At 45.6% G+C, this 27985-nt stretch overlaps 1 protein-coding gene across 2 annotated transcripts in view; it reads left to right on the top strand.

The window, feature by feature from the left end:
- LOC138580160 (early activation antigen CD69-like) overlaps positions 1-27985 on the top strand; it is an 87571-nt gene that overhangs the window by 36105 nt on the left and 23481 nt on the right. For both annotated transcript variants that reach the window (XR_011304188.1, XM_069650490.1), the window contains exon 4: positions 25457-25560. Coding sequence is in view for 1 of the 2 variants with exons in the window: in XM_069650490.1 (XP_069506591.1) it covers positions 25457-25560 (104 nt within the window). In the remaining variant the exon portion in view is untranslated. The remainder of the gene's footprint in view (positions 1-25456; positions 25561-27985) is intronic.

Genomic DNA, 27985 nt, shown 5'->3' with positions numbered 1-27985 from the left:
GAATACCAAACCTTAAGTACAGTATCAAATGAATCCACCCGGGTGAGCGGTACTTGGTAAGGGAGCTACAAGGCATATCCCCAGGCAGGCCTTGATGTGAATACTGTACATAACTGGGATGTAAAGCCAGTTGGTCATTGGCCAGGGCATGGTCATAGTGCCTCGTCTTGTCCTCCAACTTAGCTAAGGAGAATCCAGTCATCGTCTTCAGCATTGGGTCCTTTCAGATCCACGTCACACAGGCCACTTTAGCTTCACCCCAACACCCCATCTGATAAATATCCATCCATTCTTTTCTTTTAGTGGCAGTGCAGTTCCTTGAAGACTGTGTATTTGGGGGTATAGTCTGCCGGATAGAATGGCATCTTTAAATAAATACATTACTCAACTACCTATCTACAATCTTCATTCCACCCATTCCTAGTCTTCCTTCATCAGTCCTTACTCAAGGCGAATGTCCCCAAAAAGGACTCCAACTATTGCCATTTCCAAACATTTAGAAGAAAGATCTCGGCTCTGCCCAAGTCCTTCTTCTATGTTTGCTATTTGTTTCATGGTTGCTACCATGTGACCTCTGAGTATATTTCATAGCCACAGCACAACTATGTAGGGGGGGGGTGAACAGGCACACACATATGGTATCAGAAACATGTAATTTGCATATTAATCGGTTATTGCTAAGTTTTGAACTGTTTTGCCTGGTAACTGGTGGGCAATGTCCTAATTATGACGTGTTATAATTTCTGATGCTATTTGACAACGGTGTTAGTAATGGTTCTATGTTTTGGCGACAATAGATTTTCAATGGAAATTTTCCAGAAATGCTATTTTTTTTTTGTAATTTGGGGGATGCTGCCCAAGCCCCCATTTCCCTATGTTTTTAACCTCACCCCATCCCTTTTTAACCCCTTAGACCCCTATATATATTTCAATGAATTCCAACTGCATTTTTTTTCAGTAAAAATTCCATCAAAAAACTCCTGTCGGCAAAAGGCCGTTCATTACAAGGGTGACAATATCAAGTTAATAGTGCTGGGTTCATCAGCCTTTGAAGTATTAGTCTTCAAATAATTCAAACCGCATCTCACCAGAAAATGCTTCATACATTAAGCAACCTAACAAAAACAGTTGAGCCCGGGGGTGGCCTCGGTCCTGGCATTCCCTGTCCCATCCGGGCTGAACACAAAATGTGCAAGAAGGATCTCTGGACAAAGGTCATCCAATCATTGCAGATTCTTAGAACTGCTCACACCGAGAAAGCATGACAGCTGACCTATGGCACCTCACATTGAATGCCAGAACATTGATGCAAGTGTTGCTCAAAGATTAGCCTTTTTCATGACTCGTGAGCATTCTCCATGGCTTAGCACAAAATGTCCTCCCTTCCACCGACTACAACTCCTGATCTCATTATCACCCTCTAGCACCATGGTGTGATGATTTAAGACACCCACTGAATCCTGGCAATCTTTGGAAGACACCACCGAATACCCTGCCTCTGCTGAGTTTCCTTCCACTTCATTCATCTCTAAATCCTCCTCATCCTCCAAAGGTCCAAGTCAACCTCACCTGCTGTGTCTTTCACATACTTCTAGCTTTCAAGGTCACCCTGGACTTAGCATTTGGTGGTCGGCTACTCCACTAAGGCATCACCTGAGCAGTCTAATGAGGTGATATGACCCGAGGTGGCAGGCCGACCCTGTTGGTAACAGCCCGCCTCCCAAGTTAAAGACCAGAGTGAAGCGAGGGTCCCTTAAGTGGGCAGCAGTGCCGTTACCGACAGGGTCAGCCCAACGCTGGAACGTGGGCTTCTACCATAGAATTCAGCCTGCATTCCAAGCTTCTTGATTGGCCAGAGCCCCTTTCCAGGGTGATAATGTTACTTGTGAGCACAGGCGTTGCCTATCCTAGGCTCCAGGCACCTGGCCCCAGCATTTATCTGAACTACACCAACTCCAAAGTGCTCTTGCAAACTCGCCACAGGAATTAAACTTCTTCTGTACCAGCGTCCTGCTTTGCTGACTTCACCCGGGGTGCTACCCTGGTCAATACCATTGTCGTATCCATTCATTCCATGTGCCATGCGCACATTGACAACCTCAGTGTTCCATTTGGTGTGTCCTCGTGTGTGCACCAACGTTCTGATATGACAGTTGGAAGCTGCCCTTCTGCACGGCTGTGTTGGGGTCTTCTTTCATCTGTTTATACACCACTATTTTATACTGTTCCTCTGCCATCCTTCCGATACAGCATTTTTCTGGCAACAAGTGTGGATGAAAATGTTTCACGGCTGTGAAGGAAGTCGAAGACCCCAAGACTGGTGAGGGGATCCGGAGGGGAAGTGTGATAGTGATCACTTTTGTTAGTGAGGTGATTTTACGAGTCCCACACCTATGAGGCAACTTCATTTTATGGTGTAGAATGAGACGTAGTCCTGTCCGGAGGGTAATCGGGCAATACATCCATCAGGGCCTGGCTCAGTGTGTCACTCATAGCAAGGGAGGTATGCGGGATCGAGTTGTGAGTAATCTTCCATATCGCGGTTCGGGACATCCACGTACACCGGTAGGGGCCTCTCACATGTCATAGTGCAGTGAATTGCAGCGTTGGACGTAGTTGGGATTGAGATGTGGGTAACTTTCCCGACCAGGGCTCATATCAGGTCTCGGGACAACCACACACTCACTATAGCAGGCAACGGCTGTCTACACTTTGGTCACATCCAGACCTGCGTTTGTGTAGACACTTAACGCCTCCCATATCACTTTCTACGATTGCGGCATCTGCTATCTCACTGTCAGGCATTTGTGTGGGCACCCTTGAGGGATTTCGGTGCTTTTCACATGTAAGGAGCAGCTGTCTACGGCATAGGAGGGCAGAATGTCGGAGCTCGGGGTCACCACACAGTTCCACAATCGGAGTTATTACTCACCAGGGCAGACCAGAGACAATTGGTTATCGAATCTGGCAAAGCGGACAGGGAGGTGGAAAGGTCTGAGGCGGTATCATCTGAGGGAAGCAACATTTGACTGATCCCTCCCACGGATGTGGTCCTCTTGGTGAATACAGGCAAAGGAAGGATTGGTTTGTGATTGACTTTGGCGCCGTTGGGGTACACCATCTACTTGCTGGAAATTGTACCGTCACCTGGGCTACTCTATTAGAGGCCAATGTGGCTTCTGGGATGGGCCGCCTTTACCTGCATGACGCACTCGCAAGGTAAAGATCCATTTTTTGGCTCACCCCTGAAACACTCAGTGTGAGGTCCTGACTCTGGGGAGGACTTTGATGACATTATACTGGTGGTGTGTTATGCCCCAGGACACTGCCACCAGGTGCAGCCCGAGAAACTGGTTATTATTGCTATTAGTATCCTGGATTAGCGTCCGTGGTGATGTTATCAATGTATTTGTTTGAATCAATAGATGGCATGCTTTCCGAGACCCTTGGTTCAGGCCAATACTCGAAGATGGCTGCAATGAAAATGTAAGGTGGGGCCCGCCTGGTGGATCCAGGAGCGTCACGCTGGTGCCAAATTGGTAAACGGGTAAGTGGGGGGATGATGTGGTGTTAAAGATTCTAATCGGGCGTCGCACACCAGACCAGGATTCTTGCCACTAGCCTAGGATGCAGCACACAATTAAAACACTTTTTTATTAATTTCCTAGAATTCGGATTGAGCTGGCACCGAACCCGGATTTCAAAATATTTGCAATAGCATAAAATAGCACTCTGGATTACTAAATATGAATTTAAAGGTGCAGTTGAATGTATGAGGTAAATATGAGTTATAACAGTATCAGGGATGGAAGAACACTAGCAAACTACAAGACAATGTACCAACAACACGCATACAATTCAGAAAATCAACTTTGAAGTGAAAACACAGTGCAGCCAAATCGCACACATAGGAATTTCATTTGCTAAATTACACGGGTTTAAATGTCAAAACGGTTTGCAAAACGGGTGAAATGGAAAGAATCGGAATACAGTGTTTAGGCTAGAGGATAGATGCACATTACAGGGATAATATGCAAGTGGACGAATGACTCTAAATTAATGACCGGATGAGAATCTCAATGGGGAAGGAAATTTGCTTTTAAAAATAAAAGCAGCTGATAGAGAAAATCGGTTTGGAAAGAAAAGGACAAGTTTCACTTAAATCAGATTTTAGTGGCTAGAAAAGAGAAATGCCACCTGTGAATAGAAAGGTTACGCTGCAGTTGTAACCCCTTCACGCTGTGTACCTCTTTTATGGAGAATTCATTTATTTAATCAAAATAGTATTAAGGACTTACACAAGACCAGAAATTAGTGGAAGAATGGCGCTAACACAAGGACAGGATGCACAAAGGATTCTGATTATTGTAAGCATTTCTGCTAAGGCAGTTATGGGATTTCTCTGGGATTGGAGCTCATACAAGGTAACAGAGCAAAGGATGCAGTCTGTGGTGGTTGGGGAAGCGAAATACTCGCAACAAGCACTTAAAATGGGTATTTGGACAGCGGACCGAGTCTCTGGACAGTGAGGCAATATCTGGTCACTGGTCACAGCGTCAGGCTCTCCTAGCAGAAAACAGCGGGCAGCACTGGATAATCCCAATGAGGATACAGCCACCTTTCCCCTTTCTCCCTGAGTTATTGGGACTTTTTTCTGGATCAATGGTCCTGCCTGGATAGGGTCAGCTATTCTCGATGAATATGGAATATCTGGATATGCAGGAGCTGGAAAATTCAGGAGGGTGTGTCCTCTGTCTATGTGAGCCTCCACCTTTTATAGGGCGGGTGACATCACAGGATTTCCTATGGGGCAGACCTTTGGCTTGACATGCCTCTAACAACTGGATTGGTCAGGGGTGCCTGTCGCCGCCTTCCTGTTAACCGGTTGGACTTCAGAGACATGACATCAGTTTTATATGTGGGTTTACAATGCCCACGGCCCTCCCACAGTTCTTTTAGCCAAAATCGGATATGACCTAAATTGCACATTTTTACAGTTGTGGCACTTTTGCAAATCACATAGACAAATGACATATTTCATGCAGAGCATGGAAGTCCAACTCCCAGGTTTGTACGGTGTCGTTTAGCCCTCCAAATAATCTTTCGTTGTTTTCAGTGGGAAATATTTCACCTAAAATTCTATTGTATCTAGGTGTACCTATTATCCCAGAGCATGTTTGCATTACATTTTAACGTGTCACCATGTACACTTTTAAGAACAGAAAGTGGTTGTTCCTAACAAGTAAATTAGGAACTCCTGTCCCCTGCACACTATCTAATATCTGAACATCAGACCAAACATTTAAAGCAGTAGTCAATAATTCATATACAATATTTTGTATAGTTTCATAAATACGCAACAATTTGATATGTGAGAGCACTATAAGAAAAACAATTTTCCAATTTTCAGCAAAACATAGTATTTTATTGTACAAAAGAAAAACCCAACGAGTTTCGACTTTCACACTCTTCTTCAGGGCCAATGTAACAATTCTTCTAATTTCTAAAGAGTGAAAAATAGAAAAAGAACATATATTAGTATATCATTTCTAACTTAATTTCCATAATTTATACAGGTATTTCATTACAAATGAACACACTTCTTTTTAGAGGAGATGAGCTAGGATCCTCTCCAAAATAAGGAGGTCACCCCTACTTTAGTGAATCATCAGGATAAATATGATAATTGCTCAATTAAACGCCTAATGGTCTTCTTTCAACAGAATAATAAATGAGCATAGCACGGCTCTACCAAAAGGAGGTTAATAATCAATTGAAGAAATCGCCACCATCAACCAAACCAAAATGTCTAGAGAGAGATACTGTTAAATAGTCCCGGTCAGTCCAGTCAGTAAGAGGAAGGAGAACATCACTTACCGAAACGGGTGGATGTCGAAATTAAGATGTAAGTCTGAGAGTTCCAATATCCATCAAACAAATAATTACTGGGACGTTCCGTCCGGTAGTAAATAAATACCTAATTTACAGCAGGAAATAATACATCCAATCAGAATAAAGTGCTTAGCCTGGGTACAAGAAAGTAAGTCTGCACTTACATCAACAATCAATGGTGTCCTACTGGAGAGGAATAACGTTGTTAAAAAAAAAAAAAGGTTTCCTAACAGCGCAAAGCTGAAAATAAAGATAGACATAGGGTATAAGTTCTAACACGAATACTCATAAAGTAGTCAAATAGTAAAGAGAAAAGGATCCTCCAATACTTACAATATTGGCAAAAAACCAGGAAATGTAGGAGCCATGGAGGAGCAAATTTCGCCAGTGGAGTATGTGTTGCTCCTATGAGAGTCCTTCCTTTATACCCGAAGGCGTAGTTGGGTGCATGCGCAGCCGCAAGCGGTTGCATGCGCGTGCGCCCGAAGATCGAAAGGACAGCGTCATAGCACTGACGCCATACGTGAGCATGCGTGGAGGCATTAGAGAAAGGTAAATAAGAAGCTGTAAGGTGGCGTCAGACCTGGAACCTCCCCGCGTATATGTGGAAGAGTAATGAAGATCTATATTAATGACTGCACCGTCATCATTATGACGCCACATGCGTAAAAGCATCATGGCGTCAAACAAATAGTAAACAAGATAAGAAGGTATCGCCCCCTTGAATAGAACAAGTGAATGAGAGTTTGAAGAAATGTTCGCTACGCTAATAAATATATGAAGAAAGATAATAACAATTAATGTAAAATAAGACAAGCCAAAAGACAAATGGCAATGTGGATAGATAAAATCAATATGAAATGGGAAAGGAAGGTTAAAACATGAGATAATCAGAAATAAGGAAGAATGAAGTTGTAAGTTTCCCATGGGAATTTAAGTCTTGAATGTCAGAAAGCACAGTAGTATTTTACATTTCCTGCCCCCCTTGGGACGTACAGTCTATAGCAGTGGCATGATCCAACATAAACAAAAAAGGAGTATTAATACAGATAGTTATCAAACATCACCACATCTTCACCAATGAATGAAATGAATAACCATGTACACTTTTCCCATGATTTACAATTTCCTGACGTTTGCATCCCTTACATACTAGGGAAAGCTGCAATGTCTCATTTTTATGACACCAAAATTACATTTAAACTTTTAAACTGCTACATTCCTGCATGGTCTGGTTGCAGAAATAAAAGTCTTAACGTTTAATTAAAATAGTTTTTTGCCCCAGATGGGCCGGCTTTTGTCTTCCATAGAAGGCCTTTTTTTCCAACCCACAACCAAATGTCAGTTCAGCCCAGTTTTGCCATGGAGTTTGTCTTTGAAGCTCTCCAGTTGGACTGAAGGGGGGGGTGCTGCTAAAAAGACATACCTATGTATCCCAGAAATCCTTTATCCAAGGCAGGAGCACTGCCACAGAGTCTGATGAGCGTGTTACATTCTCCCCCTTGGTTCATTCATATGCACCGGGGGCTCGTCCACTTGAAGGGGGGGGGGGGAGATCCTGTTCCCAGGAAACAAAGTCCTTTGAAGCCAGGCCAGGAAAAAACCTGGTCTGTGGCCTCCGCTTATTTATTTATTCTTTCCTGAACCAAAAAGCAAACAGTTGGACTTAAATATCCTACTTATGTTTTAAAACAAATCCCCCCCCCCTCACCTTTTCTATGCAAGGACAGGGCCTTAATTCTACAATTTACTTTTAAACAGACATTTCCTTGTTTTGTAAAAGCACAATTTTTACAAATGGTTAATTTTCCTTGGCTGTCCCTTTACAATGCGGCCTTCTCACATTCATTTTCTATAACTTTCCAAAGCCCCAGTCGTATTTCTAATGCACAGGCATCTGTCCAAATAAAACTGACATGAGCTAGTAGAGCGAGAGGGCTTTTTGTGAAGTTTAGCTGTGATATTTTGTTGCAAAGTAATGCATTTTTGCGTATGGCCTGGAGTGAAGTTCTTTATTTCACTGATCTTGCCTGACACAGCCTATCGTTCAGTGAAAAATGCCCCCTTTTGCTGAAGCACAACCTGAACATAGATGGACATAGCTGGGTCTCACTGGATCAGAACTGTGTATTGTTGAGCAGATGAGACCATCAGGGTGCAGTCATTTTAAAAGGCAGAATAATTTCTTTTTCAGTGAGAGGTTTTGGGCTGGCAGCCTAGCAGCGCTGCCTTTGAATTCTTTTCTTTTTGGTGCAAATGAACTTTTCTCTGGTGTCACTGAAGTAAGTACTGGCAGCAATTCTTGGGGTATTTGGTGTCTCATCTCGCCCCATGTGTGGCTGGTCAGACAGCGCAGCCATTATTTCGGTGACTAAAAAACACAGTTTAAGGCAAGGCGATCGTGCTCAACAGCGCAGCCATTCTGCTGGTGACTGCTGAGATGTGGTTAGTGATGTAGGGGAGTTCTGCTGGGCGGTAGATGTATCCCACAGTGGGTGCCAATGAGGGAAAAGGAGGTGGGGGGAAGATAGTGGGGGTGGTGTGAGTAGCACACAGCTTCCTCTGAACCCGGCATTGGATCATGTGATTCATGCAGGGTTTGGAGCAACCTGACCATCTGCCGCACCTGCCCCAGGTGCTCATATTTGATATTTAAGAGCTACTTTTTTCATCATCAAAAGTAAGAGGTATTGCTACCTAACGCCACCTTTTTTTTCACTGATGATCTCTGCAAGATGGCCACCATAGTCTTTCCAGGCAACATTGGCTGAATCCCTAGACACTGCAAGGAGGATTTCCTGATGTTATGGAAAGCTGTTTTGATGACATTACAAACTCTTTTCGGCCCATATTTATTTCAAGTATTTTCCACAATAACATGTCTGTTGCTGAAATGAACATTTGTTGGAGGTAGTGCTTTTGAGTCTTTGTATATATACCTTTTTTGAATTTCAAAACGTGCATATAAAAACCACGCCCTATCACAGGCCTATTTATTGGCAATGCCAACAATTTGGCTTTTGTGACTGAATCCAGTCTCAGTGGCCCAGATTTTCTGGGAAGTTGTTTACCCAATATTAATGAATCCATACCACTGTATTTGACACGCACCACTATAAATTGCGCTCTCAGGGGAAGTGAACAGTAGTTTAGTTTCTTTATTTGTACCGCGCACCGGACCCTCAGGTAACTGGTCGCCAAAAATGTATGCTAGTGTTGCATACAATTTAGAACAACAACATCAACAACAGTAGGTGCAGGTCGACCATGCTTACAAGGGTGTTGTGAGAAACAGTTACACTACAATACAAAAGAATCAGTTACAATACCAGTCTGCAAGTGTTACACAGGACAGAAGGGATTCAGCAGGCAGAGCAATTTGAAGAGTGATATCGACAGTCACTCATGATTTTTACCGAAGAGCAAGCTCTTTACTTTGGCTCTAAAGGTCCAAAAAGAAGGTTCCATTCTGAAGCTGAGGGGTAAGGCATTGCACTGTTTGGCGGCTAACGCAGGGAAGATCGCTCCCCCCGCTCTTTTTAGGTGGAATCTAGGAACAGTGAGGCAGTGTGAATACACAGCTCTACTTGGTTGTTGACTTTATCTGCCAGGTACTTGGGGGCAGAGTTTGATAGGCATTTGTGGGTGTCGACGAGTGTGCGGAGGGCGATTCTATCCCGTACAGGTAGCCAGTGAACATCCTGTCAAACTAGTGATGTGAGTAGATCTAGGGATGCTTAGTGCCGATCTTGAGGCATTATTTTGAAGGACCAAGAGTTTGTTGAGGTTCTGTTCAGAAGTGCCTAGGAAGAGAGTGTTGCAGTAGTCTATTTTGGACAACACAAGTGCCCTGGCTAAGGTGATGCAGCTGGTAGGCGAGAGGAATGACTTTCAGGCGTTAATTAGTTTGTTAGTGTAGGCGGTGGATGAAGCGGTGGCATTCACTTGCTTCTTGAGCGAGAGGGTAGAGTCTAAGTATACACCATTGTTTTGATTTATTTGGCCACTTTGCTTGGGTTTCCATCAATGTTGATGGATGCAGGGGTCTAATATGTTCAGGCGAGTTTGGGAGCCGACAATCGGGAGCTCTGTTTTTTCATCGTTAAGGCAAAGGCTGTGGTCTGCCATCCACGCTTGTTTTTCCAAGTATATCTTGTTGATCCGTTTTAGAATCATCTTCATAGCACCCTGATAGCGTAATGAGAACCTGGGTGTCATCGGCGTAATTTGTGTATGTGACACCCAGGTTGTCAAGACGGTCAAAGAGGAGCTTAGTAAAGCGTTGGCGAGATGCACGAGCCTTGCGGTACGCCGCAGTGGATAGGAATTGGGTCAGCTGAGTCTGATGGTGCGAAGACTCTAGTTGTGCGATTGGACAGGAATGATTGTATCCGGTACAGGCGTTGCTGGAGACGGCAGCTGCTGTAGACAGATGATCAGTGAGGATCTGATGGACAAGATCGAATGCTGCCGATAAATCTAACGGCAGGAGCATGGCAAGCTTACCATTTTCCTTGGCCTCATCCATTTGGATTTTTGGGTCAAAGAGGGCTGTTTCCGTTCCATGTCTTGGCCTAAAGCCTGATTGTCTGAGGCCCAGTAGGTTGTCGTCCTCCAGGTGTGTCTGGATTTGCAGATGGTCTACTCTATCTAAAATCTTTAGGATGTAGGGAGCAGTGGTGATGGGCCTACAGTTGGTAGGGTTATTTGGGTCTAGGAGAGGCATGACCCATGCTGCATTAAGGTTGTTAGGTACTGTGCTAGTCTCGAAGGAAGAGTTAATTAATGCAGAGATGAAAGTGGCCAAGTCCTCAGCGCCTTCCTGAATGATTGCCCTGGGCAGAGATCTCCTTGGCATCTGGAGGGTTTGAGGCTTTTTATGATCTTTTCCACTTATTTGGCAGAGACTGGTGAGAAGGAAAGAGAGGGGCAGTCGGGGATGGGATGGATAGGCGGAGGGGTAGTAGTGTTGGTGTTCTTGCCCAAGCTATTCTTTGTTTGCTCAATTTTAGTTTGGAGCATAGCAATTTTGTCTGCAAGAGCTTTCTGTATTTCGGCGCACCAATCGGCATCTTTCACACAGGTTTTACGATGGAGGTGCTGGGGACACAAGTTCCCTGAGAATACTGAAGAGCTCTTTAGTTTTGGAATTGGCATTGAGGATTCTGTTGTCATATGTTTCCTTTTTAGCGTTGAGGATAGCAGATTTGTAGGAGGAGGCAGCAGAAGTGAATAACACCTTGTTAGTGGAGTTGGGGGATTTTTCTCCATGTGGATTCTGCTGCTCTTTTAGTGTTCCGGAGGATTTTTAGTTCAGGGGTAAACCATTTGTTGAGGTGTGCTACAGTAGTCCATCACAGCGGCCGTGCTTGGCACAACAGATGGCATTGAAGCTTACAGTGCGAGAATCACCACACCTATTTATAGTTTACCTAACCTGGGGCATTCATGATACGCCAATGTGCATTCACCAGCTAAGCAGAGCGGGATCCCCCTAACTCAAGTCAGCACCAGGTGCGTTTAGGTTGTCGTTCCGAGAGGAATAAATTGGGTGCGAAAGGTAAACCATGTCAGGCGCGGTGCCACCTTTGCCCACTCCTGTCAGGAAATAGGTGTGTTTGTGTAGACTGGCAAAGCCTCACCTCCATGGTACGGGGGCTACATCCGACATGCAGACAGGTATGTGCAAAACAGGTAGTTGCAGACAAGATGGGTTTCATGTACATCAATAGGCAGTCGGGCAGAGCCACGGCACACAGTTACGGTAGTTGTACAGGTCAAAATAAGTTGAAAAATCAGAGTAAGTCCATAGTTTAGAAGGAACTAATGCTAACCAAGAGCGTAGCTACAGAGGAAACAACTGTAGCAATATGGGGTGCAGGTAGGCATAAAGTAAACATTAAAGTTACTCACTGTAGTGACTAGAGTACTCCTAGTCCTTGGTCCTAGGAAATGGAGCTCTTTCCAGAATCCCCTGGGCTATTTCTCCCGTCTTCACTTGATATGCATATTTCCCGTTATTTTGTATCAAGATGTTTGTCACCTCTATAGTCCGTGTCTATGACTCCTGCTAAGACGTTTAGGCCAGAGCCTGACTTGGAGGTAAGTCTAATGTAAGTTCTGGGTGGTGGAATAAGGACCAAGTCTGTTGGTATTAAAACTCGGTCTCCGGATGGGATCAACTCTCCCCTGCTACTGCAAAAGTCAAACCCAATGGAATGTTCTGTGGCCACTGGCGGATCGGAAGCTCTGTTGCTAAGTTTCTCAAATCTGAGGGTCCCTCAGTTTGTCAACTGAGCCCACTCCCACTCCTGACACCATATGTGAGAGTCCAGAATGAAACTCGTACACACGTTACTCATGTTTTTGGTTAAAGACTTGGACCGCATTACTGCTTTTAAAAATGTTTTAGCTTTCCTCAATTTATTGATTAAGGTGTAACTCTCAACTTTGGTACAAATAGGGTTTGGAAAATTCTGCCAAGTCCTGTACTGCAAGCCTCTTCAGAGTAGCCAGAGCACTGGTAGTGCTATTGTAGTTTCTTATTTTATTGCCTTGGTACTGTACCCCGGCGCCTAGCTAACATGGTGAAAAACTCTAGGGATGAAGGTGGCCCAGGGAAAAAGGCCACTAGTGCAAAAAAATTAAACCATCCATATCCTTTAAACCCGCTGTAAGGACTGCAAGGGGTAAACCGCCAACCTCTCACTTTCCCAGGACCTATACCTAAAAAATATGGCAGGGAATATTGAAGTTAAGATGCAGGTTGGGAAGTTGCCTTGTGTATCGGGGTCTTTAATGAGAGGGGCACTAGTGGGGGTCTGATTGTGGGCTTGGATGAGAATAGTAATTTGCATGGCCTGGAGACGGAAGAACTTGATAAAAGCCTGACAACCCCACTACACCTGTCCCTTCCACGTCCACCCCTCCCTGTGCCCCACACAACAACCACATCTGCTGGGTCAGTTAGGGGGTCAGATTGCGCCCCCCCAATCTGACCCCCTAACTGACCCAGCAGATGTGGGTGTTGTGTGGGGCACAGGGAGGGGTGGACGTGGAAGGGACAGGGGAAGAGGAAGTGTGGGTGGAAAGGGTCCAGAAGGGTGGGGGCGGGGGTTGGCGGATGTTAGGGTAATCCACGGAATTGAACGCCTTGATCACGTCAACCACGACTGAGCAGAAGGCCTGGCTGGAATCACTCCTAGATGGGGAAACTTAGGCCATTATATCAACTTCTTGCGACCCAGAAAGGTGCCCCAAAGAGAAGGAGCTGGATATAGCCCATGGAGAAAACGATGGAGGCAATCCATGATTTACTCCAATCCTTTAATAGTGGGGTTATGAGCACCCTACCCATCCTAGATGACTCAGTAAGAGGCCTAAAGAGGAAAGTGGAGGACTTCAGTTTGGAAAGGGATAGGGCAGTTTGGAAAGGGATAGGGTGCTGTGCAAGGAAGCCCCAGAGCGTAGTCCAGCACAGGGCCCTGAGAGGGAGGAGGAGGGTTTAATGGGGAACTGCGGGTACCCTAACTTGTAAAGCATGGAATTGCAAGGCTGGAAGGGAAGGTATTTCTTTGACATCTGGAGGAGCGAGGAATGGGCCAATCTTTGGGGTAAGCAGGGTAGCGAAGGCTTTTGGGGATAATGAGGCACAAATGGAGAAGTGTGCTAAACCTCCCACCTGCAGCTGCACCACTGGTAGGTGTAATAACTAGAGTAATGGGTTTGCCAAAGGGTGGTTTTGAATCTACCAGATCACTGTTGAATGAAGCAACCCATTGGATTAACACTGACTTGATGGGCCACAGTATTGATCCCAGTCTCGTTTTAATGGACAGAAGGGTAGGGTGTGTGGGGCCCTAATGGAAAATCGGTGGAAGGGGACTGCATTGTAGTTTCCTTCTCAAATTGCTAGGCATATGGTAACCCCGAACCTCACAAGAGCACTAATGATTCCAGACTGGATAGTAGGATGGTAGCATTGGACTTTTTTTCTATCCTCCCACAGGGAAGGATTTGGCCCCAGTATATGGCCAAAGGGATATGGCTGGAAAGAGGGGAGAGGGTATAGGGGCAAGGCAGCAGGGAGCTCCGAATTTGAACACATCCCTAAGTGATAACCCTAGGGTTTTCAATAGCAAAAGTAGGCTACCAATAAGTAGGGGTGCTGTCACCCAGGGGCTTATGTCATGCAACCGTTTTGATGCACTCTCGTCCATAGACAAGTTGGATTGACAGTTTGCCACCATGCCGCTGCTGGAAGAGTGTGAGGTGAGGTGGGGGGGGGGGAGGGGTGCCAAAATAGCCTGTAGTCCAGGGATGGCCTGGTCGGGCAAGGGGAGGGCTTTACGGTGGTGGGGATTTTGTTCTGGAATCTAGTTGGAGTTAGGGGGAAGCTGGAAAGGGTGGACATTACTGAATTTCTGAAAACCCATGAAATAATTCTTCTACAGGAAACTTGGGCTCTTGATATTCCTCTCTTGGATGGTTATGTATCCTATGGTATAACCACCAGGAAAAACCAAAGGGGTCGGTGTTATGGAGGAATGGCCATCTTGGTTAAGGAATCATTGAATTGTCGGGTCAAGGTGAGACTGAGCTGGTTTTCCTACATATGTTAACCTCCGCCAGAGGTGGTAAGATTGCTGTCTTAAACTTCTATAATAGTCCCCACAAGGTGGAGGTGAACCACTTGGGGGGGAAACCTATGGATTTTGTGGACGAGTACTGGGTGAATAGCCGAACCAGGTTTGTTTGGGGGTCATTTTCACCTCGGAATGCGATGCGGAAAATATAAAGATCTCTATGACCCTTTGGAGGATCGGATCATGAATATTCAGGAACCACAAATGAAGGATCCCAGGGTATGTATGAAGGGCTGGCTGATAGAATGGGGAATGCGATTAGTTAATGGTCGCTTTGTGCCCGATATCCCGGGGAAATTAACTTTCCACAATCATTTGGGCTCCTCTATCGCTTTATTTCTGCATATCCTTACATTTGTGGAGAAATATAGTAAGCCTTGAAGTGGTGGTGGGCACTAACAGTGACCATAACCCCTTAATTTTGAAACTGAGTGGGATTGTTGGAGGGGAACGACCTTCTGACAGCGCTCCATGTCTGGTTGAAGTAGAAGCCGTGTCAAAAAGAAGGGTTACCTGGGGTGGAATTCAGGATTTCGGTCTGCACCCGAATATCATGGCGAGGAAGATCCCGGAACGTAACAGCATTCAGAGAATGAAGCCACCCCAGTGCAAGTGGTAGAGTGCTTCAAGGGCATATCAGGGGATTTTACAGAGGGCTTTTTGGTAGAGTGCAGCCAAATAGGGAAGGCAAATAGGAGGGGATGGTTTGATCTACCTTGTACAACTGCTCTCTTGAATGTTCTAAAATCGCTGGTCCCCTGAAGAGGGGCGATTATCCAGGCAAGAGCCCATATTGTTCTGTGGTAGAGAAGAGGAAAAAGGAAGAGGCGTGGGAAGATTTTTTTTAGAGGCCTCTAGGACAAATGACTACAATAGGTTTTCTGAATTTGTGACGAGAGGGCCAGCTTGGAAACCATCAGAAGGCTTAATGGGCACCCATGTGACAGTGGAAGCTGGGGTGTCGCATTTTGCCTCCTTGTCTGGTGTTGGAGGACCATCAGAGGTTGTGAGGAACAGCAGCTCAACCCTATGCTTTAAACTCGAAGAGGTCTTTCTGGCCATTGGGGCTCAAGCCCGTAACCGGGCCCCCAGACCGGATGCGACACCGGCTGATGTGTCTGGACCAAATTGATCTATGGGCACCGGTGCTGACCATAGTGTATAATGCATGTTTAATGTTTGGTCAGTTTCCGCCATCATGGAAAACCGCCATTATTTTTCTGATCTTTAAAAAGGGAGGCCCCACCAGTCTGATGTCTTCTCGACCCATATCCCTTCTAGACACTGCCTTCCAAATCATTGGAAGGGCTTTGCTGGGGTGTATAGGGTCCTGGTTCTTGGAAGGGTCAGTTCTTTCTGACAATCAGTTTGGGTTTTGTCCGTGGCTAGGAACCATGGCACAGGGTCTAAACCTGAATCTTTAATCGCGGGTTCAGTGCTCTGCAAGGGGGAGGCGGAACCTAAGGCCTTTGATAAAGTGGATAGCTGTGGGCCATGCTTTGGTGACTGGGGTGCCCAGATAAAATCCTGACTGTTACGAGAAATTCATATGGAAAATAAGGCCTGTGTCCGCACCGGACCAGGGGGTCAGGAGGTACAGAGTTTTTTTTTTTATGTTGGTCTGGGGATCGTCGGGGTTGTGTGTTGGCCCCAATACTTCACGTTATAGATTACTGGGCTCCTCAAGGCCCTGGTAGGAACCAGGGTGGACTATTTGAGTCTGGGAGGGAGGGCCTTTCCAGTTCTGGCATATGCTGATTAGTCTTAATGGACAGAACCCCAAGCAGTGATGGGGTGCGTAGGAAGGAAGAAGCCCGCCAAGATGCGCCCCATGGTTTGCAATGGGGACGTTATCCCAAGGGTCAAAGAATTTGACTACCTGGGGGTTAGATTCTCAGAGGCAGTCGCAGGCAATGCACACATCAAAAAACAGTCTCTGAAGATGAGCCAGTATACAGCTGGGATTTCCCGCTTCTTGAGCAGGTGCCAGGGCCAGCCTTTGAAACCAGTTTTGAAGGTTTACACCGCCCAGATGAAGACGGCTACCTTATATGGAGCTCCATTGTGGGGGCTGCACGAAGTCGGCGGAACTTCAGGTGAAAGAAAATAAGTTCTTTAGACAGCTCCTCGGCCTCCCGGGCTTAACCTCCTGTGTCTGTCGACAGGGAGCTGGGGATGGAGTTTTGGGAGGATCAATGGGCTACCGCTCCAAGTTTTTTTATGGCTCTGCTTATGGGCAAATGAGCATGCAACCTTTTTATCATGGAGTATTATGGGTAGTCAAACTGGCGCAAAATTCCTTGGCTGGCCTATGTGAATGAATCCATGCGCACCAGTAACAGTCAGGTCCTGTTCCCTCCTGATGCGTTGCTGTCAACCAGGCAAATGAGAGCCAATAGGCAAGCATCGGGAACGTGCCACCTACTCTGATGGAAACCATGCGCTGATAAGCAGGGTGTTTGAGATTCAGGCTTATCTCCTGTGGAGCCCGCAAATGAGGGAAAGATGGCTCATCACACGGGCAAGGTTTGACTGCTTACAGCTTGTGGGGATGTTAGACAGACCACCATTTTGCAGGTGGTCAAGTCTACCAATATCTGCCAATATAGGCCGGCTTTACTTTTCCTTTTGACGGCAGAATCCGTGCCGACAGCCTGGGCTCTTCTATCCTATCTGAAAAGATCTATGTACCTGAGAGTTTTTTACCTTAATAGAAATTGTTTTAAGCAAATTGGTATTATTAAGCCGTAATTGTAATGCTATGTTTTTAGAGTGTGATGTTATGGTTATTGTTAATACTCTGTGTTTAATGGATGCATTAATCCAAATGAACATGTTGTAGTGAAAACAAAAGGATTGGGAGAAGGTCTCTGACCCTGCAGTAAGAGAAATGTCCCTACCTAAAACAAACAATTAAGGATCTGTCTGTGTCAGGAAGTCAAGATCAACACTGTCCTTGTGTCCAAAAGTTCTATTCTGACCCTTGCACTATAAACTAAACTATAACGTGAAAAGGGAAATGTCTTTAACCTTAGGTGATTGCAAAGCAGTTAGTAAAAGAAGAATAAACGGCTCCAACAAAAACGTTCTCCAAGGGTGAAAAGTCTTGGCTCCTGGGGGTGGCTTCCTTCCCATGGAATTCTCCTCAGTTCTTTGTATCTTTCTTGGCCCACAACAGTACTGTTATTTACAAAACTGCTTAGCCGTGTAGTTCCACTTCTTTCAAAAAGTTCCTTTTGTTTGGTAAACCCAATTCTATATTTTCTTCTTATGACTTCTTGTAGACTTTCAACTGCTTTGTGTATACTCACCTGCCTGGACTGCTTGCATTCACATTTATTATATGCCTGGTGTATGCTCTCCTGCCAGGGCTTCTTGTATTCACACACAATTGTAACTGCCTGGTTTACTCTCCTGGCAGGACTTCTTATATTTACCCTTTGTTACTCTTACTTCCACAGTTGTGCATAGCCTTTTTGGTATAGTAGATCTCATTGATGCATCATTCTATTTGTATTCCCTACATATTTGTATTCCATACAATTTTATATCTTGATAGGGGCCTTATTCGCAATATACTTTCTTGTTTCTCATTCATTCTCTTTACTTTCTCTCCTTCTGTGGCTTTAATTATTATAGTTCATATTTGCTGCGTTTGCTGAAACGCCCCGGGGTCCCCACTGTTTGGGTTGACTCACTGTCTACATCTTCTTCTCAGTGTGTCACTCTTACTTCTTGTGACGTCACCAGTGAACTTCCTCCAAGAGATTGTCATTTCTTCGAGCATACATCTGGTATGGCTTTCTTAACGGATACCTTTTCTCAAACGCGTGTCGCGGTATGGTCATAACTACTGGTGTCGAGCATGGTGCAGTTTCAGGCTTCCAACATACAGGGAGTAGGGGGCGGAACTTCCTGCAGAGGCATTCAGCTACTCCTCTACCGTCAGATAGAGGTTGAAAAGGAGAGCAGAGAGGCAGGTGCCTTGGGGTACTCCAGTGTTCACAGTGCGAGTGGTTGAGACCAAAAGGGAAGGAAATTGATTGTTTCCTGTTGCTGAGGAAGGAGGCAATCCATTTGAGTGCCGAGCCTCGGATTCCTAGGGAGTGGAGACGGTCAACTAGGGTAGAATGGTTAACGGTGTCAAAGGCTACTGTCAGATCAAGGAGAATCAGCGCTGCACAACCTGCTGAGTCTGACGTGACTTTGAGGTCATCCCGGGTCAAGATCAGAGTGCTTTCTGTTCCATTGCATGGCCTGAAGCCTGATTGAGCGGGGTCCAGTAGTTTGTTGGATTCTATGAAGCTGAGAGTACGCAGCACGCTCAAGGAGTTTCACAGGAAATCTAGTGTTGAGATCGGCCTGTAATTCTTAGGGTTAAGGGGGATCGAGGGATGCCTTTTTGGAAGCAGTTTGACGTGCGTTATTTTAAAGGCCTCTGGAAAGATTCCAGGGGTGAGGGAGTCGTTTAGTATGGACCTTGCTTGTTTGCCTGCGCAGGTAGAGGAGAATATTTCTTTCAGAAGAAAGGGGGCACAGGGGTCAAGGGGGATCCGGAGGGTCTGCTACCGGATAGTAGATCTAGAAACTTGTCTCTCGAGATGGGGTGGAAATAGTCGAAAGATGGCATTGCGGTCATTGGGGCAACGGTATCGTGAGGGGTAGGTGTGGGGAAGGGGGTGAGGGTGGAGAGTTTGGTATTAAGGGTATTAAGGCCAGAGGTGCAAATGAGTTTCACAAATTCAGAGATGATCTTGTGGAGTTTTTTTGCTGCTGCTGTGACAGTTCAGAATTTGTTTATTGTAATGGGCTTTTTTGCCCTTTTGGTTTTGTAATTTCGTTGGTGGTGGGCGAACATAGATCAGCTGAGAGCAGTTTTAGATGTTCGCCACTTGCGCTCGAGTTATTTTGACTTTTGTAAGTCTTCAGGTGGGATGCAAACCATTTGTGGGACGGTCCTTTGCGGGAGGCTGCGGGGCAGGAGGGGGTGAGAAGAATTAGTGATTTTCTTTTAAGCCAGGAGTTGATGTTTGGGTCTATCAGAGGTTAGCATTGCTGGGGGACAGAGTAGCAGGGCTTCGGCTAGGCCAGGGAGTACCTTGACTTTGTTCCAGCATTTGTGATCATAAGTGAAGGCAGGGGGAGTCATGGGTGGAGGGGCTGGTGTGTGGATAGACCAAGGGATGGCAGAGTGGTCTGTCCAGATAAGCAGTTTGGGACTAGATATAGAGACAATGTCATAGGAGCTGAAGATCGCATCAAGGGTGTGACCACCAGAGTGGGTTGGAACAGTGGTATGTTGGGAGAGGTTGAGTGCCTCAAGACTGTCGACCAGTGGTTTGGTCATGGGGTTGTTGGGCATATTGAACCAGATATTGAAATCTCCCAGTAGTGTGAGTGTTGGGTGATTTACCTGGATGATAGCTAATGAGTCAGAGATTGTTGCCAGAATATCTGTCATATCCAGGGGGTCTATATATAAGTAGGAAGTTGTGAGCGAGTGTTGATGGTAGCAAGAGTTTTATTAGAAGGGATTCACAGGTAGAATTGTATGTCTTGGTTTCGACGAGTGAGATGCAGAAGTGAGATTTGTAGAGGATTGCCACTCCGCCACCTCTGGAAGGTATGTTGTGGGAGATGAGCGAGTAGCCGGGGTGGGGACCTCGTGCACGACTGGCGCAAAATCGCTGGAGAACCAGGATTCAGTGATGAGGTTGGGATTGTCAGAGGATAGGAGGTCAAAGATGCTTCTGTTTCATGCCAAGGAGCGGGCATTGAAAAGGAGGCATGCGACTTCATGATGGGAGGTGATTTTTTTCCTTGACGCTTGTTGCTGGGAGTGCTCGATGGACTTTGGTGCCGTGTGAGATGGGAGGTGTGGTAGGATCAGTCTGGGTGGTTGAGACTGAGGGGTAGGGGAGGTCAGGGAGGCAAAAGACAAGATGGCAGGGAGTGTACTGAGTGATAATGCAACAGCAGCACCTAGAATTTGAGTCACGTGGATAGAGGGAAAAGGGGGCCTAATACCGGGGATAACAGTAAATGCAAGTACAGAAATGCAATAGCAGCACCTAGGTTTGGGACACCTTGATAAAGGGAGAAAGGGCCTAACACGTGCAATAACCCTAGATGTAATAGCAGCATCTAGATTTGGGACACCTGGGTAGAGAGAGAAAGGGCCCAACACGGGGGGACAGTACACAAAGGCAGGTAGTAATCTGAAAGACTACATTTAAATTCCTGGATAGTGCTAGCTGGCACACCTGAGGCCAATTTTGATGGGAGGCTGCGTGTCTCAATGCGGTTGTCTGGGAGAGTCAGGCTAGATGTGGGAGGCTGCTATGTGACGCATGTGGCTGGGGTACAGTCTACTGAAAGCAATGATTGGCTTAGGGCCATAAGAGAACAATATATCCCTGGTTTAGATATCTTAGAGCAGTATATGGCTAGGAGGTACCAGCTAACTAGATGCAGAATATGGCTATTGGGGGCGAATTACGTAAGACAGTATTTGGTTAGGGGTCGAATCTAACAGCAGTAGGACTCAACAGGAGGGGTTACAATTAATTTTGACGAGTTTGTACACTTCACAGAAGAGCAGCAGGTGCAGGTCTCCTACCTTGTCGGACGCTGCTGGTTGACGGCTGCAGGCACCACAGGCCAACACTGGCAAACACCGTCTAGAACTGCCACTTCAGGAGTTGGTGTCCTTCACCACTGGGGCTGCACGAGCAGGGGGTGCCATGGATGTGCCCTCTAAGCGGGTTTCTGCAGCGCCTTATAAAACATACCACCCCACCATTGTGGGCGAAGCAACATGTGCAAAAGGCGTGCTCTAAACGTCTTGAAAGGTGTGGCATGTTTAGGGTATGTAGTTTGAAATATTCTGATATTAATTGCTGCAGGGAGGGGTTATAAAAAAAATAAAAATTTACAGATGTGTAAAGTGTATCTGGCATGCCCCGGTGGGTGCCTGTATGCGTCGGTGTGTTCCTCTAACAACCTAGTGGCTAAACTGTTGGCTTTGTCAATTCTAATGTTTACAGTGCTACCTGTCCACGTTTTGGCTTTCATTTGTAAAGCACTGCCAAAAATGATCACATCTTTGAGGTACCATATATGTAAGATCACGACAATGGTTTAAAGCAATGACACCCAAACAATTACATAAATCCACAGAGCAACGAGCTACTCTGTAGTCCACTCTTCTAAGCAGAACAACCGGTCCATGGGACCATCAAAGGGTGGATTCAGTGGGTATTGGTGAATGGCGTGCCCAGATGTGAGGTGGGAGGGGATATGCTTTGGTCGTATCATACCACACCCCACCGTTGTGACTCCGGTTTCACCTTTTGAATTGATGAGGGGGGGAGCGGTGTCACCTGGTTAGGACGTTTATCTGGAGTGGAAGATGCACAGGAGAATGTGGGGTAAATTCGTGAGATGGTGCTGGAGTCACAGTGGAGGAACGAGATATGCTGTGACTGTCGCACGTGTGTGAAAGTGCATGAAGTCAAAGTGGGTGGCGAGGTGCCTTCTGAAGAAGCCCTTTAATGTTGCCAGAGGGTAATCTTTTGATGTAGTCACTGTGGTCGGTCACAGTGCTGTGGGTGGATGGATTAATATGGGGAAATGAGGAGAGTGGTCAGTGCACGGAGGATGCCGGAGAGCAATGATCCATGAGTGAGGGCGCCAATAGGGGTGTTGGATGATTGTCTTGTACACCAAATACATTATTTACCTACTGCACAGCACCTGAATCACAACTAGGGCCTGGCAGATGGAGTCGAGATCACGGTCAGCAGGTAGATCAGGCAATTTTAATTTCCCAAGCAGGAAAACAAGTTAACCACTTATCAGATTAACCATTGAACAATATCTTAAGGATGTTGACAAACTACATTACGGTTTCAAGGGAAAGTGGTGCTCTCCTGTGACTGTCACTTGGTTCAGGCTGGGTATACACCATCTGCTCTGACGCATCTCACAAGCCTAATGCAAGGTGATCTGCTCAACTTTTTTGTAGAGGGCAGACAGACACTACAGGAGGGGTTTCAAACACAATGCAACCAATGTAGTGCATAGGACTGCTGCTAGGTCTGGAAAAGATCCAGGGCTACACTAGATGTCTGGACTGTCAGGGCTCTGGGCTACCTAGCCTTTTGGCTGTAGCCCCATAGATTCAATCCGGGGCTACAAGTAAAAGACCTTCCCACTAGCAACGCCTCTGGTAGTCCATACAGGTTATAGGTTAAAGTATCAAAAGACAAAAGGTTTGAATCAAAAGGATCGACATCCCGTACACATAATGTAAAAGGGTCATTTGCTCGAAACGAAAGGCTTGAACATTGATAACCATAATAAAGGTAAATGAGCTTCAGAAAGGGTTAAAGGACGACATCTAAATGAAGAGTAAAAAACCTTGTTTAGAAACCATATGCACAGGTGACGGTTGGAAACAAACTGTCAGTGCGTGAGGGAAGGTGAAAAGGAGAGAGCAGCTGACAGATACGACCGAGAGAATAACGTATTTGTGACTGAAATAAAGTGGTAACTAAAACACATAAAATATGTGAAATTAGGAAATCGTTAGCACTTTACAATTAACTATTTCATATACCTTTTCATACGGATATGGAATTCATTAAATCACAGATGGGAACTTCACAATTGGTATATGAGGGCTAGATCTACAGCAGGGAATGTACAAGAAAGGAAATAAGTTACTGGAAATGCACAGAGTATAGAAAAATTGAAATGCACTGGAAGAGCTATAACCAAAAATGAAAATATAAAGTTAACTGGAGAGCAAAATCATATGCCAGACATTACAACGATCTTAATACAAAAATCGATAAATGAGCTTAAACAAAATGTGGAAGAAATTAAAAATGAAGCGACAAGCTCGCTAATAAACGGAGCCTACGAGAAATTACCGCTACACAGATGCCAAATACCAAATTAATGAAAAGAAGTGTGAACAGGCAAAAACAGTGCAAGGAGAATTTACCAATGGCACCTCAAACAAATGTAAATATAACTATACCGGAAATTTTACACAAAACGGAGAAAGGTGAACATTTTTTGTGGAAAACATTAGATATTAACATTTTTTTTAAATTTTTGCAACTTTATCTAATTTATCACACTTGGGGGGGATTCGACTACATGGCACGGGGACGCTACTTTTAAATCGTGTCCAGCACCATTCCATCAATTTTACAGTATTCATGGAACAATCAATGGGACAGTGATACCGTTAATTTATGTTTTAATGCCGGGAAAATCAGAGGAACTGTACATATTTATATATACATTAGAGAATTAACACCAAAGACAATAATCATGGATTTTGAGCAAGGACAAATGAGAGATTTTTCTAAAATATATCCGGACACTCACATTCAGGGCTGTTTTTTTTCATTTCAGACAATCATTGTGGAAACAAATTCAGAAACTAGGATTAAGGACAAAATACGTGGAGGACAGTGAATTCCAACACCAAATCAAGAAAATATTATGACACATTGATTTCATCACAATACTTTAATAATCATGAAGAGGAATTAAGCAATTTAATGGACTCTATATAGAGTGCACTTGGAATGGCCAACTGATGCGACATGGAACAAGAAGAAAAGCAAAATACGAAATAAAAATATGGAATTGCCATAAATCCGTTAAAGAAAACTGGCCAAGAACCAATAACATTCAAGAGGGATGGCACAGTAAAATCAATAGAGAATTCAACACCAACAATCCAAACTTGTGGCACTTTATAAACAACCTAAAATCAGAACAAACTGCTGAAGAAATAAAACTGGCGCAACCAATATCAATAGAAAACAAGCCTAAAAGCAACAAAAAAATACAGAGACTATGAAGAACGCATAAACCGCATTGTGAACAGTTTTGACACTATTGAACCAATGCAATTCCTAGACGCTATAGCATATAACTTGAAATGCTAATAAAACTTAAAAACAAACTCGCCGAGAAACGGCTCTTCTGGACATCGGATGGAGTCACCAAATGCAGGAAACGGTGATAAAAAAAACCCATCCAAAGAAGGAACATATCATAATCCCAGTCGTGAAACCATAATGAAATGCACATAAAATCATGCAAAAATGCTTCAATCCATTAGAAAAATCATCCTTGCAGAAAAAAAACCAAGAAAAAGAAATCTGTTGAAAAACAAATGCCGACTACGTTAGCTTACGCAACGTAAGACGTCACACGTTAGAGACAAATCAAAACAAATATACATAACTTTCAAGTACAAAAAGTAAACCAACAGCACCACCTACTGTTAAAAAAATAATATGTTTGTTTGCAAGTTGCAAGGCATTAAAGATATTTATTTATTGAAATGTTGAAAAACAGCAAATATATATATATATATTTAAAAATCAAACTAAATGTTACAATGACTATATATATATATATATATATGTGTTAAAGAAAATGTTATACTACAGTTGATAAACATTAAACTATATGAAATAAATACATTTAACGCAAACATAGTGTATGTCATTATTAAAATGTAAAGAAAAATTTGAAAGTTTCGAATATATTTCTACCCTTTGACCAATCGACCCTATTGATTTTCGAGAAAATGTACTCTCACCTTTTTGTATTCGAACCTTTTGCATTCGATACTTTAACTGGACAACATCCATACACTGTTTAGAGTTCCTCATAAACCTTTATCAAGAAATCCATTAGGTCAAAAAAGTGGCGATCCCAGGGGAGTCTCTGGATATTGTGTTTGTGATGTGTTCATGTCTGCAAATTGCATTCTTAATTCCATATATATTCTGCACTCGTCACATTAATAGAGCCCCCCTACCCCCCTTCCCCAGTAAAGCTCTACTCAGTAGATTTCAGCCTGTTCTTTTTCTTCCTTTTTGCAGGATTTCATGATGCGTTATAAAGGGGAGATTGATCACTGGATTGGCCTGAGGAGGGAATCTGGTCAGGCCTGGAAATTGGTCAATGGCACTGAATTCATCAACTGGTAAGTCCTTCAAGTCCAGCAGTTTAAATGCATTGCGCTTGCATCCTATTGAGAAGCTACTCGCTGCTGGCACTCAACAATTTAAAAGGGTGCTGCATCGAGCATGTTCTAGTATTGTGAGAGGGGCACCAGTCAACCCCAGCTCCAAAATGTTTGGATGATAATAATAATTAGAATTGTTCTTTTATAGCTCGCTTAATACTGGACACCGGTTTCGAAGCGTGAGACATGGGATTCGAACCTGTGTTGCTATGCGTTCTCTTGGTTCCAAGACAAACGCATTGCCCCTGAGCTATCCTCCCAGCCAATAGCATGAGAGTATGGAGGGATGATGCAAACCATTCCATCCTCTGCTCAATGTAATCAATGTAATGATGCAGCCTAAAAGTCCCTCCAGAGTAGGACTCTGTTATGCATTTAAAAGAGTGACCCGCCGCTGACGCAAATTTCATGCGGTTCCATTGAAGGTACGCGATCACCAATACCACTCAAGGTGATCGGAACCATTGGGGCACAACGAGATCGAAGATGACCGACTAATGAGTGTGCGTTATACCCGATTTTGGCCGCCAAACTCTGCACCCTTCACGAAAATCAAGATGGCGGGCGCCTGCAAAACCCAGAGAAGGAAACAAACCTTGATGTGAGGGGCGAGTGGAGACCTAAGAAAGCGGAGAGGAAGGGCGCACTGACACCCGACAGCACAAGCAGCCGCAGACCCAGCTGTAGAAGCCTGCCCAGGGCAAGAGCCTGCCGCGATTCTCTCGGGTCCCACGGCAGCTGCGGCTGTAACCGTGGCGGAGCATCTACCGAGGGCCTTCTCATTCCCGGAGTTCCGGCAGGGGCGAGAGAGGGACTGCTCCCTGCCCTCATTCCTCCGCACTGATCCGGGCCCCGAGGATGGGGGCGCCGTGAGCCGGACTTGGTCGGGGCATTGGTGGGGAGCCTGCGCTACGGGGAGCTGCAGTGATATCCTGCTCCCAGGAGAGACCCAGGCGCCTTCGTCCAACGGACACATCAGCTGCCACGCCAGGTACAGCAGGATCGGGGAGGTGAGGCGTCGTATGGGAGCTCCCCCCCCCCCCACGTGCAAGCAGACCTGAGCCCCAAGAAGCTTCAGAGGCAACGCCAACCCCAGCGTAATAACCAGAGGCCCCACAGCAGATCCAACCTGCCTCGTTAACAGAGGCCACCGACATCAGCCCAGGGCCTCGCTACACCAGCGGGCTCCCTGACCAGGGGCCCAAAGTCGATCTTCTCCACCACAGACCCCTCGGGACGCCTGCTGGCCTTCCCACCACCCCCCCCCGGAATTGGTCATCAACAACTGAGGACGCGGCCCTACCGCCGCAGACCACCAATATCCCCATAAGACCCTTCCCAGCATTGAAGTCTGCCAGCTGCGGGCCTAAACCGACCCTGGGCCGAACGCTAAGGACCAAAGGTCTCCCCCCGCCCCCTCCAGAGAAACGAAGCACGCCAGGAGCAAGCCCACGCCAGCCCAGCCCAGCCCAACACAACACGCGGCACACGGAAGTTCTTACAGCTAAGGCCCAGTTTAATACGGACTCTCACCCCCCACATCCTTCCTGGGGCGCCCCGGCCCACACACTCACCCAGCGCGCTGACCCAGCCCAGAACAACGCAACAAACCTCCGGCTTCCCGCTACGCAAAAGCCCCACGACAGCTATTACTGGACACACGCAACCAACCAGTTCACAACACGCAAGATTCCGCAGGACCTGATCCATTGGGGTGCCCACTTGGAGAGTTCCCCTACAAGGCCTCCTTCACATTCTTAGTGCCCCCCCCACCTAGCTACCATGACTAAACAAACGAAGGCCGCTAAAGCCGCAGACATAACCACTATGTTTGCAGTAGTGGACAAAGGCAAAAAGCATGACCCTCCCAAACTGACCCCACAGAAACATCCAGAGGAAAATGATGCTCTCGCTACTAGAGGGACCTAGTGGCCTTCATGGCAGACATCGAGTCCTAATTCCGCTCCTGCCTATCAGAACTCACTTCCAAAGTAGAGCAGACTGACCAGAGGGGTAACAGAGGTTGAGCAGAGGCTGGGAGAAATCGAGGACCGCTCACAAGTCCACACTACCTCCCTGGGGGAAATCCAGCTATCCATCAATGCCCTACAAGATAAATATGAGATCCTGGAGTTTAAACAAGAGGACCTTGAAAACAGGGCGTGTCGCAATAACCTCCGGATCCGAGGTGTTCCATCCTCCGTCCCCGACAACAAGCTAGCAGAATACATAGGGGACTTCTTCCAGGCCCTGCTCCCAGATCTGGACAAATCCCAACTGCTGCTAGACCGAACCCACAGACTGCACCCACGCCGGGGAGTGGACTCAGACCCTCCACCAGATGTGATCACCAGGGTTCACTTCTTTACGACTAAAGAGGCCA

This window comes from Ambystoma mexicanum, chromosome 3p (genome assembly GCF_040938575.1).
Source record: "Ambystoma mexicanum isolate Mex_15411 chromosome 3p, UKY_AmexF1_1, whole genome shotgun sequence".
In the NCBI taxonomy this organism is placed as follows: Eukaryota; Metazoa; Chordata; class Amphibia; order Caudata; family Ambystomatidae; genus Ambystoma; species Ambystoma mexicanum.
The sequence above is the reverse complement of the archived record's forward strand: the minus strand, read 5'-3'. Positions and strand labels throughout refer to the sequence as shown.